Here is a 12,748-nt window from a genome sequence, read left to right as displayed (position 1 = left end):
CTGCTATACATGATAGCTGGACAGAACCTCTGTTCTGAAACAGTATGCCTATTGGATGGCAGTTGCTGAAAGAGAATAGGGTTGTTGGCTTCCCAGAAACATATAGCTGGCCTCTGGAGAACAAGACGCTAGACTTGATCAACTTTTTGACTGGTCCAGCAGAGCTGCTTTTTACATTCTTGCAGCATAATATTTGCTGCCATTTTATGTATTTCTGCAGTGTTCTTTATTTAATGTATTTTTACCCTGCTCTTCAGTAGAAAAATGGCTAAAGTAAGATTTGTAGTACGCAAGGCATGTCCTGCCTTGCAGCCTTACAATTTAAAAGACATTTTGCACAAGAGGGATCAGGAAAATAAATAAAGGCAGGCACCAGTTCATAAAATTGTGTGGTAGTTGTTATACCTTGAATGGAAACCATTCAGCTATCCAATCTCTCCCTCTGTTGCAGTCAGGTGGAACCAAGTATTGTTCAAGTAGTCAGAATATATATTGGGGTGCTGCTGCTGTGGGTTCTTCTGAACAGTCTTCAGATTCTTGTTGATAGACCTAATTTTATTCAAGCTTTGATATATCCATAGTTTTCTTTGTTTTTGTTTTTGTTGTTGTTGGTTATTGTCAAACTATCACTATGGTGTATTGCATAAAGTTTCTTGCGAGATTATTCTGAAAACACTTGCTCTTTAATAAGTATGGGCTCTCTGATCTTGAAAAAAATGTACACTACCCATCTGTAAATTGCATCTTTGCTTATCAGTGAGGAAGTACTTCAGAAAATATTACGTAGCCAATTGGACTTTAGCAGATTGCCGACTAGAAGTGAAGTTTTAACCCTGTCACAGTATTATGAGCTTTATGCTTTAGGTATTGTATCCAATGCAAGTCCTCCTCAGAGTTGACCTATTGAAAATAATGAATAGGAGTAACTTGAATCCATTAATTTCAGTTGGATACAGCCCTTGGCGATTTCTGTTATCATTTGTGTATCCCTCCCATTCCTGTTGGTAAAATGGGGGGGGGGAGTTTTATTTGATGGGTGAAATAATGGTTGCTATGGGGCTAAAAGTAGTGGTAATGTAATAGTAGTATGTTGATTAACAAAAATATGCCCTAAAATGTTTGCAGGCATGAACTGCTAAATTCAACGCGAGAAGATCTACCATTAGACAAACCTGTTGCAGGAGGTAAGAGGGGTATGTGGAGTTGGTGGCTGTGTTTATTTTATTCATTGATTGTATTTATGATGGCTGCCCAACAACATTGTGCTCTGAATGGCTGTCAAAAATAAAATACAGTATTATGTGTTCTAAATACAATTGCAGCATAAAATTTGCTGAGAGAGACCTAAATCCAAGTTCACAGCATAACTAAAAGTACAGTCATACCTCATGTTGCGTCCGCTTCTGGTTACGTGTTTTGTCCCGTGGTGAAACCTGGAAGTACCAGAACGGGTTACTTCCAGGTTTCGCCGCATGCGCAGAAGCGCTAAACTGTGCTGCGCGCAAATGCGGCACTTCGGGTTCCGTGTTACGGATGAGTCTCTGGAATGGATTCCATCCATAACACGAGGTTCCTCTGTACACAACATACAGTCAGTTGAATAAATACAGTATGTTTAGGGTACTGCTGTTGGGTCAGATTTGACAAATGTTTCTTAGGTGAGTTGGAGAGTAAATTGAGCGAAGGCTTTATTGGTTGTGGCACCTGTCTGGCACTCCCTCCAGGTGGCTTGCCTGGCATTTGTGCTGCTGCTGTTTTGGTGGCAGACGAAGACTTTTAAAAGAATCTATTAGTCCTCCCTTTAATACTTTTTAATGGCTTTAATGCTGCTTGTGATTTTTGTTTTATGATTGAATTGTCTTTGATACTTAAAATTGATCTTGTATATATTTGCAAGCCATCTTGGAAACATTCGGTGAAGGGCAGAAGAATGTTCCAGTGAACAAATTAAAACCATTTTCATCTCTTGAGCTAGGCCTCAAGAGGTGAACATTAGCTGCAAAAATGTATTTGTTGGGTTGATGGAAGTAAAACAACATAGCATCTATTTTTTTCTGCTTCCTTGCTGCCTGCTACCTGTAGGTTTGCGAGGGCTCCTAGGGACAACTTCCTTTTATGCCAGGGGTGGAGAGCCTGTGGCCTTCCAGAAGATGTTGGACTCTACACTCCCATCTCTGGAGGCCTATAGGTTTACCTCTTTCCTCTCTGCTTTTATGTGTTAGTTTCATGCACTTGCCCTCTTTCGCCACTGTGACTCCAAAGGGAGAAGGGTGGCAAAGTGAATAAAGTTTTGCCAAATCAACAGTGTTTTAGCTTCAGAATGTTAAACGTTTAAATCAAATTCTTGTTTTTACCATTGATCATAGTGAAAGAAGAATGGTATGCCCGAATCACCAAATTAAGGAAGCTTGTCGACCAATTATTTTGCAGAAAATTTGGTAAGTTCACTTGGCAGCAATTTATTGTTCATTTTTGGTGGTGGTGGGTTCAGGACTGGCATGCAGATCAGAGATTGCTTTCCAGTTAGCAGCCACTAAAATTCAGTAGTGTGCTTTCTGTTTGTGGCAAAGAGAGTTAAGAATGTCCCTTAACATGTTTTTTACCTTTTAACCGGGTCCAGTGGCATCAAGATGGGGTGCTCTCAGGAGCCAAACTGCATCTGGCAGATCCAGGGCTGTTAAGACACGAAAGTGCTTGATCGAAGAGGGGATTCAGGGCAGGAATAGAAATGCACTTCCCAATGCCCTTTTATCTCCATACCACATATGCTTGGGATATTAGTCTGCAACAGAAAAGAAAAGGACATGGGGAGGCAGACTGCAGGGAGTTTAGCCGTGATTGGGGCAGGGCTCTCTACTCACCTGTATGTCCTTTCAGGAAGGGGTCCCTGTTCATAAAATGTATTGGCTATTAGTTTAATGAAAGACTGAAATCAGGGTTCTTGTTTGAATTTTGCCCATGTTGTGAAATTACAAATGGTCTGGCTTCTTCTAACAGCTGAGGCATTGGGGAGCACTGAACCAAAGGCTGTCCCTTATCAGAAATTTGAGGCGCACCCCACTGATCTTTTTGTGGAAGGTCTGCCAGAGAACATTCCATTTCGGAGTCCGTCCTGGTATGGAATTCCTCGGTTGGAGAAAATTCTTCAAGTGGGCAACAGAATAAAATTTGTAATAAAAAAGTAAGATGAGCTTTCTTTACATTTCTGTTTTTTTGAGATTAAATTTGTCTGCTTTTGTCCAATTTTTCTTGATGTGTGTTAGAGACTGGAAATATATCTATAGGAATATACAACTTTTGACAGGTTGGCCTGACTTTCTATCTCTGATTTCTCTAGCAATTTGTATTGGCTAGAAGAGATCTGCTTCACCCTTGAACTTACTTCAAAGATCAGAACTGTTACTGAAGGATTGTTTGTTTTCTTCATTCTTACATTGTAAATCATCCCTGAATTGGAAATACAGAAAAGGTTAAATGATATGTGAAATAAGCAACCTTCATTTTAGATGGTAGCCTTTTGTTAAAAACAAAACAAAACCCTGTTATCAACCAAAATGCAATTTACCAACTTGATAGTTTTATATGTTTCAAATGGATTCTTGGAACCTTTGTTTTTTGCTGATCTCTACTATTTTGCTTTTTAAAGTTCATTATTTTGAGCTGGTACTTGATTTTATTTTTTTTAAGTCAGCTTCACAATGCAGAGTGGGATCAATTAGTACTCTGACTTGGATAGTTCAAGGGTAGAAGCACTAAAGATTGTACACTAAAGACTACCTCCCTTCCGCTATGTGTTAATTTTTATTTATTTATTTAATTACAGGCCAGACCTGCTAACAATCACTCCTGCAGAGGTTACTCAACCAAGAACAAACATGCCGGGTAAGATGGGCATTTATGAAGTGATTAAACACAGACAGCATTTCTTCTACCCACTACTTGGATAGATGCTTTTTCTCCACTTCTTAGTGTATTCAGATCCCATTTATTCATAGAGATGGGTTACAAACTTTTGGAGCTTTGGTATTCACTTGTTTCTCTGTGCTAAATGCATCCATTAAGATGGGGGGGGGGATATATTTAAAACATCCCACCCAGTTCTAAAAGGCTACATATATTATTGCTATTTATTAAATTAGGTTAAACAGTAGAGGTTGATTCTACAAAGCAAAATATCTTAACTGCCAATGGCCAGGGTAACAAGAATATGGTGCAATTCCAATGGTGATTATTGAAGGATGCAATCCATTATCAGAATGGGGAGGGAGGGACAGTTTTGCTGATCCCTTCTGTACCATGTTGAAGGCTGCAGAGCACTGCAGTAGGGAAGGAGGAACACCAGAAACTATCTCTCTCTCTCAGTTTTTCTGATGGATTTCTTCTGGGGGCACATGATCACCATTGGATCACCATCACTCATTGTCTTCGTTTTTAAAGCTAAATATGAGATGTTATATCTGAAAGCATTTTTATCGTTACTGTGATTTTCCTGCTGTCCCTTATTTTCATTAATCTAGATGTTGTCTCATGTACAGTGACTCAGATCACTCCCAACAGCAAGTGATGCTTTGAGAACTCAAATGATCCGAATTTCCCACCATAGAGCAAAATTATAGCTTGTTCGCTTTCATTTCATAGTCTGCTTCTAAGGATATGTATTCATATACATGCAAATCTGTAGGTTACATGTTTGAATTGATCTCTCACTAAGTGCCATCATTGCATGTTTACTGATGGAAGCATACATTATATATACCGGTATGTGTATTTATTTTTTTATTCTCAGTCAAAGAAGATTGGAATGTCAGAATCACAAAACTGAGGAAGCAAGTAGAAGAGATATTTAATCTAAAATTTGGTAAGTTAACTGTTGGATATTCACCTTGTAGTACCATTGCTTCATGAAAATACTGCAGAAGTATAAAGCACAATTTTTTCTACATTGTTGTAGCATTTTGACCAATTGCCTTTATCTCTATTTTGGGAAAGGCTATGTGTGTGAAGCTGTGAAAGTCAAGGACGCTAGATCTGGATCTTATATTATTTGTTAGGACTACCTGGAAATTTTATTTTAAATGATTTTCATGTACCTTATGTTAATTTCTTTGAGATTTATAAATGGAATACAGTATAAATATTTCAAATAAAATGAATAATTAAGGGGGGTAGCCTGCCTTTGAAAGCAGAACTTTGATGTCTAATGGTCCATTGATTCCCTGCCAACTTCCCTGTCACCTTCTTTCAAGGACAAGCTCTGGGTCTGAGTGAAGCAGTGAAAGTTCCTTATCCTGTCTTTGAGTCAAACCCTGAGCATTTGTATGTAGAAGGTTTACCTGAAGGCATCCCCTTTCGAAGTCCAACGTGGTTTGGAATCCCACGCCTGGAAAGGATTGTCAGAGGGAGTGGAAAAATCAAATTTATTGTGAAAAAGTAAGCTGGTGGTTAATCTCTTTACTATTTTTAAATTTACAATTTTATTGCTTTACTGTTGTTTTTTAAAGCGAAAAACGCTTGTTCTGGAAACTCTGAAAATGCTATCTGCTGATGCAGCCTCAGTCTTGACTTATTACCCCAACAGGGATCTTTAATACCTAGGTCTAAAGTGATATTGCTTTTGCTGTTAAAATTTATATCCTGCTTTTCAGCATCTAGGTCTCAAAGCAGCTTGCAACGATAAAAAATATACAAAATTTAGAAGAAATTAAACCCCAGAAATTTAAACAAAGAGCATCAGAAAATTTTACAACATCGGAGAAGTATTCCTGATGTAAAGGCTTCCTGAAATAAAGCAATTTTAACCAGTCATCTGAAACTCAGCAGGGGCGGTGCCTGTCTTAGTTCTGGTGGGAGTTCCAGAGTTGGGCCCACAACACTGAAGTCATAACCTCGTTTGTATGAGTTGCACTTCTGGTCCATGGAGGACCACCAAGCTCCATCCAGATCAGGCACCCCTAAACTGCGGCCCTCCAGATGTTTTGGCCTACAACTCCCATGATCACTAGCTAACAGGACCAGTGGTTGGGGAAGATGGGAATTGTAGTCCAAAACATCTGGAGGGCCAAAGTTTGGGGATGCCTGATCCAGATGATCTCGGCGATCAATTTGGCATATGCAGGGAAAGGCAGTACTTAAAGCATTCTGGGCGTAAGTTATTCAGGGCTTTTGCACGCTAGCAGAAGAACCTTGAACCTGGCCTGGTTGCAGATGGGAAGCCAGTGCAAGTCTTTTAGCAACAGTGTCGTGTGTGGGCAGTAGCTTGCTTCCAGCACCAGTTTAGCCACAGCATTCTACACTAGCTGAAGCTTCCGGACCAGACTCGAAGGGCATCCCCCCAAAGGGTGTGCCACACTAATGGTTAGTGCTATTTCCAAATGACTAGATAGAATCATGGAACCATAGAAATGTGGAGTTGGAAGGGATCACGAGGGTCATCTGGTCCATCTCCCTGCAATGCAGGAATCTTTTACCCAGCATGGGGCTTGAACCCACAACATTGAGATTGCTTCCCTCTGCCATCCCGCTTGGAGATTTCTCCCCTTCATTCTTCCCCCTGTTCCCAGGCAGTGCCAGCAGCAACAGTTGCTTGCACCACCCACTCACTTGAGGCTTCTCAGGCTTCCATCACCCTCTTTAAACTTGGCTGTAGTTGTGTGTTTGCTTGCCAGCATGAAGATGGACGAGTACAAATATTGTATGTAAGATACTTGCATTGTTATGAGAGCATCCTATTAAAAATGCATTTTCTAATTTATAGGCCAGAACTTGTCACCTCTTATTTGCCTCCTGGATTGGCTAGTAAAGTGAATACTTCGGGTAAGTGACTAAACACCACTTACAAAGGAAAGGGATGTCATCTTCACATACCGCACGGTGCTTCGGAGTTTTCAAAGCAAGAGATCTGAAATCCAGCAGGTGTCCTCACATGCTTCCTTTACACAAAACAGATGGAGTAAATAGTTTGGAAACTAGCATAAGCATTTCAAGAAGTCTCTCTGCCCCATGCCAATTTAGGCATGCTAGTTAATTGTGGCAGGGGATATTGTCTGAAACAAGCATACCATATTTCTCCAAAAATAAGACACCGTCTTATATTTATTTTTCCTCAAAAAACACACTAAGGCTTATTTTCAGGGGATGTCTTATTTTCTTCCTCCTGCTCCTGCTGCGGCCGGCATTGCTGCTGCGCCTATCACTATGTCTTATTTTTGGGGTATGGCTTATATTTCTTGAATGCTTAAAAATCCTGCTACGGCTTATTTTATGGCTACAGCTTATTTTCGGAGAAACAGGGTATCTACGTAGAGCTTTATAAACTATAAACAAACTTCCTTTCTTTTTAGAACCCCAAAGTCCGATCAGCTCAAACTCTGCACGAAGTCCTGTAAGCAACTCCAAGATTCCAGAGATTGAAGTTACTGTAGACGAAGGTATGGACTTGACTAAATATGTTTGCTTGAGAATAAGTAGCTTGGCTTGTACCAGTTACTGAATGAGGGTTTCTTCCATCTGCAGAACAGAGCTTCTCTGGAAGCTTAAGTCTGTTGTGGGGGAGGGGGAGAAGAGCCATCAGCAAATCTTCTCATTCTTAATCATAGAATTGTAGAGTTGGAAAGAATCTTGAGGGTCACATAGTTGAACCCCCCCCCCCCCCCCCGACATTGCAAGAATCCTGCCCACAGCCATCCGGTGGGCTTGAACCACCAACCTTCTGGTTAGCAGCCAGACACACTGATCCATTGTGCCACCTATCGTATGCTATTCCCAGCACAGATTTTATGTATACCTTCATTGGCCTAATTTCCCACCCACTCCTCATTTTCCAATCATTGTATAGAGAGATGTCTGTGTTACCTTTCCAGCTGTGTGGGTTGTGAGTGTTGAAGTGAATAAAGCAACATCCTCTAAAATTTGGATTTCTGCCTTTTCCGGGTTATAGAGCAGGGAAAATCTACTCACATGAGTTGGGACCATGTGTGTTTGGTGTGTGGATGTGGGTGGGTGTAGCGATGAAAAGGGCTGATCTCAACAGTTTAGATGATAAATCCAAATAAAGTAGCTTAACAGCAAGATTGATAACTTTAAAAAGCACACTTCCTTGAAAAATGGGGTAGCTGCTTGTTAATATTATTTTCAAGGGTAGCTGAACACTTGTGTCACGTCTAATAAGCTCTCAGCAGGTTTGAATTTTTAGAATAGTATTGGAAATTCTAGTCTTGCACGTTCATGTTGTACGCTAGAAAGTCATTAATTTACATGGGATGTATTGTGTGTGTTAACACAGGTCTTGCTAACAAGACACAAACCCCAGAAGTTAAAACTAATCCTCAGACCAATGGATCCAATGTAGGCTTCAAACCAAGAGGAAGAGAGTTCTCTTTTGGTAAGTTCTGGGGGAAACTTGTCTCCTTCCAAACTGCATGCCACTAGCATAGCTGCCAAGTTATCCCTTTTTTTAAGGGATTTTCCCTTATGCTGAATAGGCTTCCTCGCGAGAAAAGGGAAAACTTGGCAGCTATGGCCACTAGCCACTTATTCATGTTCTTTATTCCTGACATCTGCTATATCATAGTGATTGAGAAAGAGAAATCAAGAAGTACATGGTCTTGAATCTCCCACCTGCCATGAACCTCTAGGCTAGCCTTTAGGCAAACCACACTCTTTCAACATCAGTTCCTTCCTCCCTTGCAGTATAGGGATATTTTGATGTATAGGAATATTTCGATGTCCCTTACAGAGGGGATGTAGAGGTTACAAACTACTGTATGTGAATATGTTAGAACATTATAAAAACACTATATAAATGTTTATTTCATTTCATTTATTAAACCTATTAGTTGCTTGTCACCGGAAGATCTCCAAGTGACTTACAGCATAAAAGACAATACATGATACCATAGGGGGAAAGGGGGGAAATCATGTAATATATTAATATTTCATAGAACAGAACATCCTGGGGGGAAATACCAGCGAATAGCATTAACCATACTAAAATAATAAACAAAACAGTACTCTGACCCTCTAATTAGCAAATAAACAAAAACATAACCTCCCGTTGTCCAAAAAGCATTCACATTGAACCTTCCCACCCCACCCAGAAGTCTGTTGTCATGGCCAGCTGTTACAAGTCAGTGGTGGGTGTGTCTGCTGTCCTCCAGGGATGGTCTGGCATCTCTCTTCTCCCTTCAGGGTGGAGCAGCAGCAAAGCAGGAAGTTGGCAGCAAAACTTTCACCTGCCTTGCTATTGACCCAGCTACTGCTTCTGTCCTGGTGGGGTTGCATTTGCACCTCACTGTACACATCAGTATGCTTTGTGTGTTCGTATTGCCTCCAATTTGTCCCAATGGGCCGAGAGGCAAAGGGATGTCTTTGTCCAATGAAAATTGCCTAGTTGGTCATTATTTTTACTCTCTGCAGTTGCACATGTGGGTTCTGCGACTGCATATAAAACACCTTATTAAATTCTCTCACCTAATACACCCTGATGAAGCGTAATGGTAACGCCTCAGACGCTAGGTTATAAGAATTGCTCAGCTGGATCAAACCAACGGTCTACCTAATCTTGCATTGTGGACTAACTTTAAACTTCATTGTATGTTACAGTTGCCTATTTGAATTCAGTCTGATTCACTAACGAGAATATATTTACACTCTTCCCAGTTTGGGCATTAAAGCACAGTGTATAAATGTAAACAGAGCAATAGAAATTCTCATTTTTTGTTGTTAACTCTGTTAGGAATTTAATTACTTAGGGGCTGCTTGCCTTACGCCTAGTACCTAAAAAGAGAAAAGTTAAGTTGCACCTAGACAAACCCACTTTTCCCTTTATATGTGGAACTTGCTACTAGTTTTTTCTTGCTCATTGTACAGAGGCATCCAGATAACATCACTTGGTATTTCCGTAGAAGCAAAGAAGTAGTGGATCAGGTTGCAGATAATTGACTTACTCTTTTGATGTTTTAACAGAGGCCTGGAATGCCAAGATTACTGATCTGAAGCAAAAAGTTGAGAACCTTTTCAATGAGAAATGTGGTAAGCATACTGAGCCTTTTAAAATATTCTCTTAGCACAGGCACCCCCAAACTGCGGCCCTCCAGATGTTTTGGACTACAATCCCCATCATCCCTGACCACTGGTCCTGTTAGCTAGGGTTCATGGGAGTTGTAGGCCAAAACATCTGGAGGGCCGCAGTTTGGGGATGCCTGTCTTAGCACGTCTGAGGGGAACTTTATCATCAAAATATTTGACACATTCATAAATTTACAGCCTAGTTCTTATTATTAAGTTGGTAAATCGAAGTCTGATTGTACCACTTTATACTGCAGGTGAGAACTCACAGATCATATATGTAACAGAATGTGATTATTGTGATTTTGCTTTCTATCCTGTTTTTTGCAGCAACAAACTGATTCTCTTGTGTGAAAGGAAAGAGGTTAAGGTTCTGCAGTAACCTGTTTTCTTAATTTGGTACATCGGCATATGGAAAATATCTGTAGATTCTGGAAGTATAGCCTCTTTTGTTCTTTAAGGGACTATGTTACTGTTATGTAAATATACAAGCAGGAATTGATAAGTCAACAACTGATGGATAATGGGAAAGGAAAAAAATAAAAATAAATAATTGTAAATGGAATATAAGGAATGAAATGTGAATTAGAAATATGTAATATCAAGCAGTAGTGGGAGAAAGTAGAGACATGTCTAGGATAAAGAGCAGGAAGTCAACCTTTTGGAAATTTATATTAAATTAGATGTAATTTGGCATTCATTTGTTAAAAAGTTGGAAAACTAATAAATATTATTTGGCTTAAAAAATCTGCAGATTCTGGATTTTCGTGCTGATTTTCAATATTGGTTGAAAGCCGCCTAATGTGCATTAGGGCTGAGTGAAATTTGTGTGGTGTTTATTTTTACAAAGCAAAAAATAATGTTGCCCTCTCCAAAATGTCTTCTCCAAAAGAGCAGTGTTCCATAATCACCTTTCACTACAAAATAATGCTCTGAAGGGAGGAAGAATGTGCAGAATGTATTACCAATTGTCCCCTCCTAAAGGGACGACTGCACTACAAAGTGATTATTTTGCCACCTGTTCTATTCCCTCTATCAAATATAACTGGAATTGGGGCCTTTTTGTGGAGGGTCAACTCTCACGAAAAGCCTTGTCCCTTCGTGTTTTGGCTTAGCTCTAGTAAGCAGTAGAACGTAAGTGTGAGAGAGAAATTCAGCAAAGGTCCAGCCCCCCCCTCAAATATATATTGTGAAATACGTTTTATTTTAGGGGAAGCTCTTGGACTGACGGAGCCCGTGAAAGTCCCTTTTGCTCTCTTTGAGTCTTACCCTGAAGATTTCTACGTTGAAGGCCTTCCCGAGGGAGTGCCATTCCGTCGCCCTTCTACGTTTGGCATTCCAAGATTGGAAAAGATCCTCCGAAACAAAGCTAAGATAAAATTTATCATTAAAAAGTAAGCCAAATGTAATGCATACCACATGACTGGCCTCTCTGAACCACTTAAATACAGAGTTCAGCCTAGAGAGATGCTGGATTCTTTCATCAGAGAAATGAGGCTGTATTTTAGATTAGCAGTACTCATGGTAGGCTTCCCTGAGACTTGGGCAACCTTGTTCCAAACATTTGGAATAATAACTAATAAATGCAAATATTTCATTTGTTCATAGTCCATACAAAGCAAGGATTCTAGCTGAACAAGCAGCATCTTAAAATCAGTTGATAAGGGATCACTCTTGCAAACTCCATATTTGAGACCCAAATCAGCAAATCAAATGTTTTAAATCCAGATGACCTCCAGCATGGCTCCAAATATTGCTGTGCAAACTTCAGAATAAATTTCTCAGTCAGAGATAGAAACAAAGTGGCCCTGTGGGTTTTTGGTTTACTTGATAAGTGAAAGCAGAACTTAATCAAAGTAAGCTTGAAATGTGCAATTACAATGACAGGAAGCACTCTGTTACTGAGTGTTGAATAGAGTGAATACTGTATGTACAGTCGTACCTTCAAAGTTGAACGGAATCCGTTCTGGAAGTCCGTTTGACTTCCAAAATGTTCAAAACCCAAATTGGCTTTAGGAAGCTCCTGCAACCAATCAGAAGCTGCGGAAGCCCCATCGGAATTTCGGCTTCCAAAAATAGTTCGCAAACCAAAACAGTCACTTCTGGGTTTCTGACGTTCGGGAACTAAGCTGTTCGAAAACCAAGGTATGACTGTATTGTATAGTTGCTAACGTTTTCAGCTGGTTGATGGCCACTTCTTAGGAAGGATCTTGTAATATCCAAATATGCCACTTGTGTTGTCTGAAATTGAATAGTGATAAAGGTATTTTGCAAAATCCAAAAGGCAAATTGGACAAGTATAGCTTAAAGTAAACACCTTGTTGCCTTGTACAGTGGTGCCTCGACTTACGAAGGTGATCCGTTCCGCGGCGCTCTTCATAAGTCGAAGTCTTCGGTTGTTGAAGCACCCGTTTTGTGCATGCGCAGAACGCGTGTGCGGCGAAAAGACTTCCGGGTTTGTCGACTTCGGAAGTCGAAACCTTCGGAAGTCGAGTCATTCGGATGTTGAGGTACCACTGTATAATACATGAAATGATTGCTAGTGCCTGCCTTTTATCTGTTCAATCTTGTTTTCTTTTGTCTTCACTAAATCTACGGGGGCAGCTTTCAGTGCATTGGCATTCTGGCCATAAGCTAACATTGCATTTCTGAGCCCTTCTGGAATTAAAACCTTGTTTGCTTT

At 40.1% G+C, this 12,748-nt stretch overlaps 1 protein-coding gene across 8 annotated transcripts in view; it reads left to right on the top strand.

Annotated features, from left to right (window-relative positions):
- Nucleotides 1–12,748, top strand: part of GTF2I (general transcription factor IIi) — a 64,151-nt gene that overhangs the window by 37,590 nt on the left and 13,813 nt on the right. For all 8 annotated transcript variants that reach the window (XM_060268367.1, XM_060268366.1, XM_060268365.1 and 5 more), the window contains 11 exons: nt 1,126–1,184; nt 2,367–2,438; nt 2,998–3,181; nt 3,824–3,882; nt 4,787–4,858; nt 5,247–5,430; nt 6,755–6,813; nt 7,341–7,427; nt 8,282–8,380; nt 9,964–10,029; nt 11,276–11,459. In XM_060268367.1, coding sequence (XP_060124350.1) covers nt 1,126–1,184; nt 2,367–2,438; nt 2,998–3,181; nt 3,824–3,882; nt 4,787–4,858; nt 5,247–5,430; nt 6,755–6,813; nt 7,341–7,427; nt 8,282–8,380; nt 9,964–10,029; nt 11,276–11,459 — 1,125 coding nt within the window. The remainder of the gene's footprint in view (nt 1–1,125; nt 1,185–2,366; nt 2,439–2,997; nt 3,182–3,823; nt 3,883–4,786; nt 4,859–5,246; nt 5,431–6,754; nt 6,814–7,340; nt 7,428–8,281; nt 8,381–9,963; nt 10,030–11,275; nt 11,460–12,748) is intronic.

The sequence above is a fragment of the Zootoca vivipara genome, chromosome 15, assembly GCF_963506605.1.
Source record: "Zootoca vivipara chromosome 15, rZooViv1.1, whole genome shotgun sequence".
Classification (NCBI taxonomy): domain Eukaryota; kingdom Metazoa; phylum Chordata; class Lepidosauria; order Squamata; family Lacertidae; genus Zootoca; species Zootoca vivipara.
This window is presented reverse-complemented; position numbering and strand designations above follow the sequence as displayed.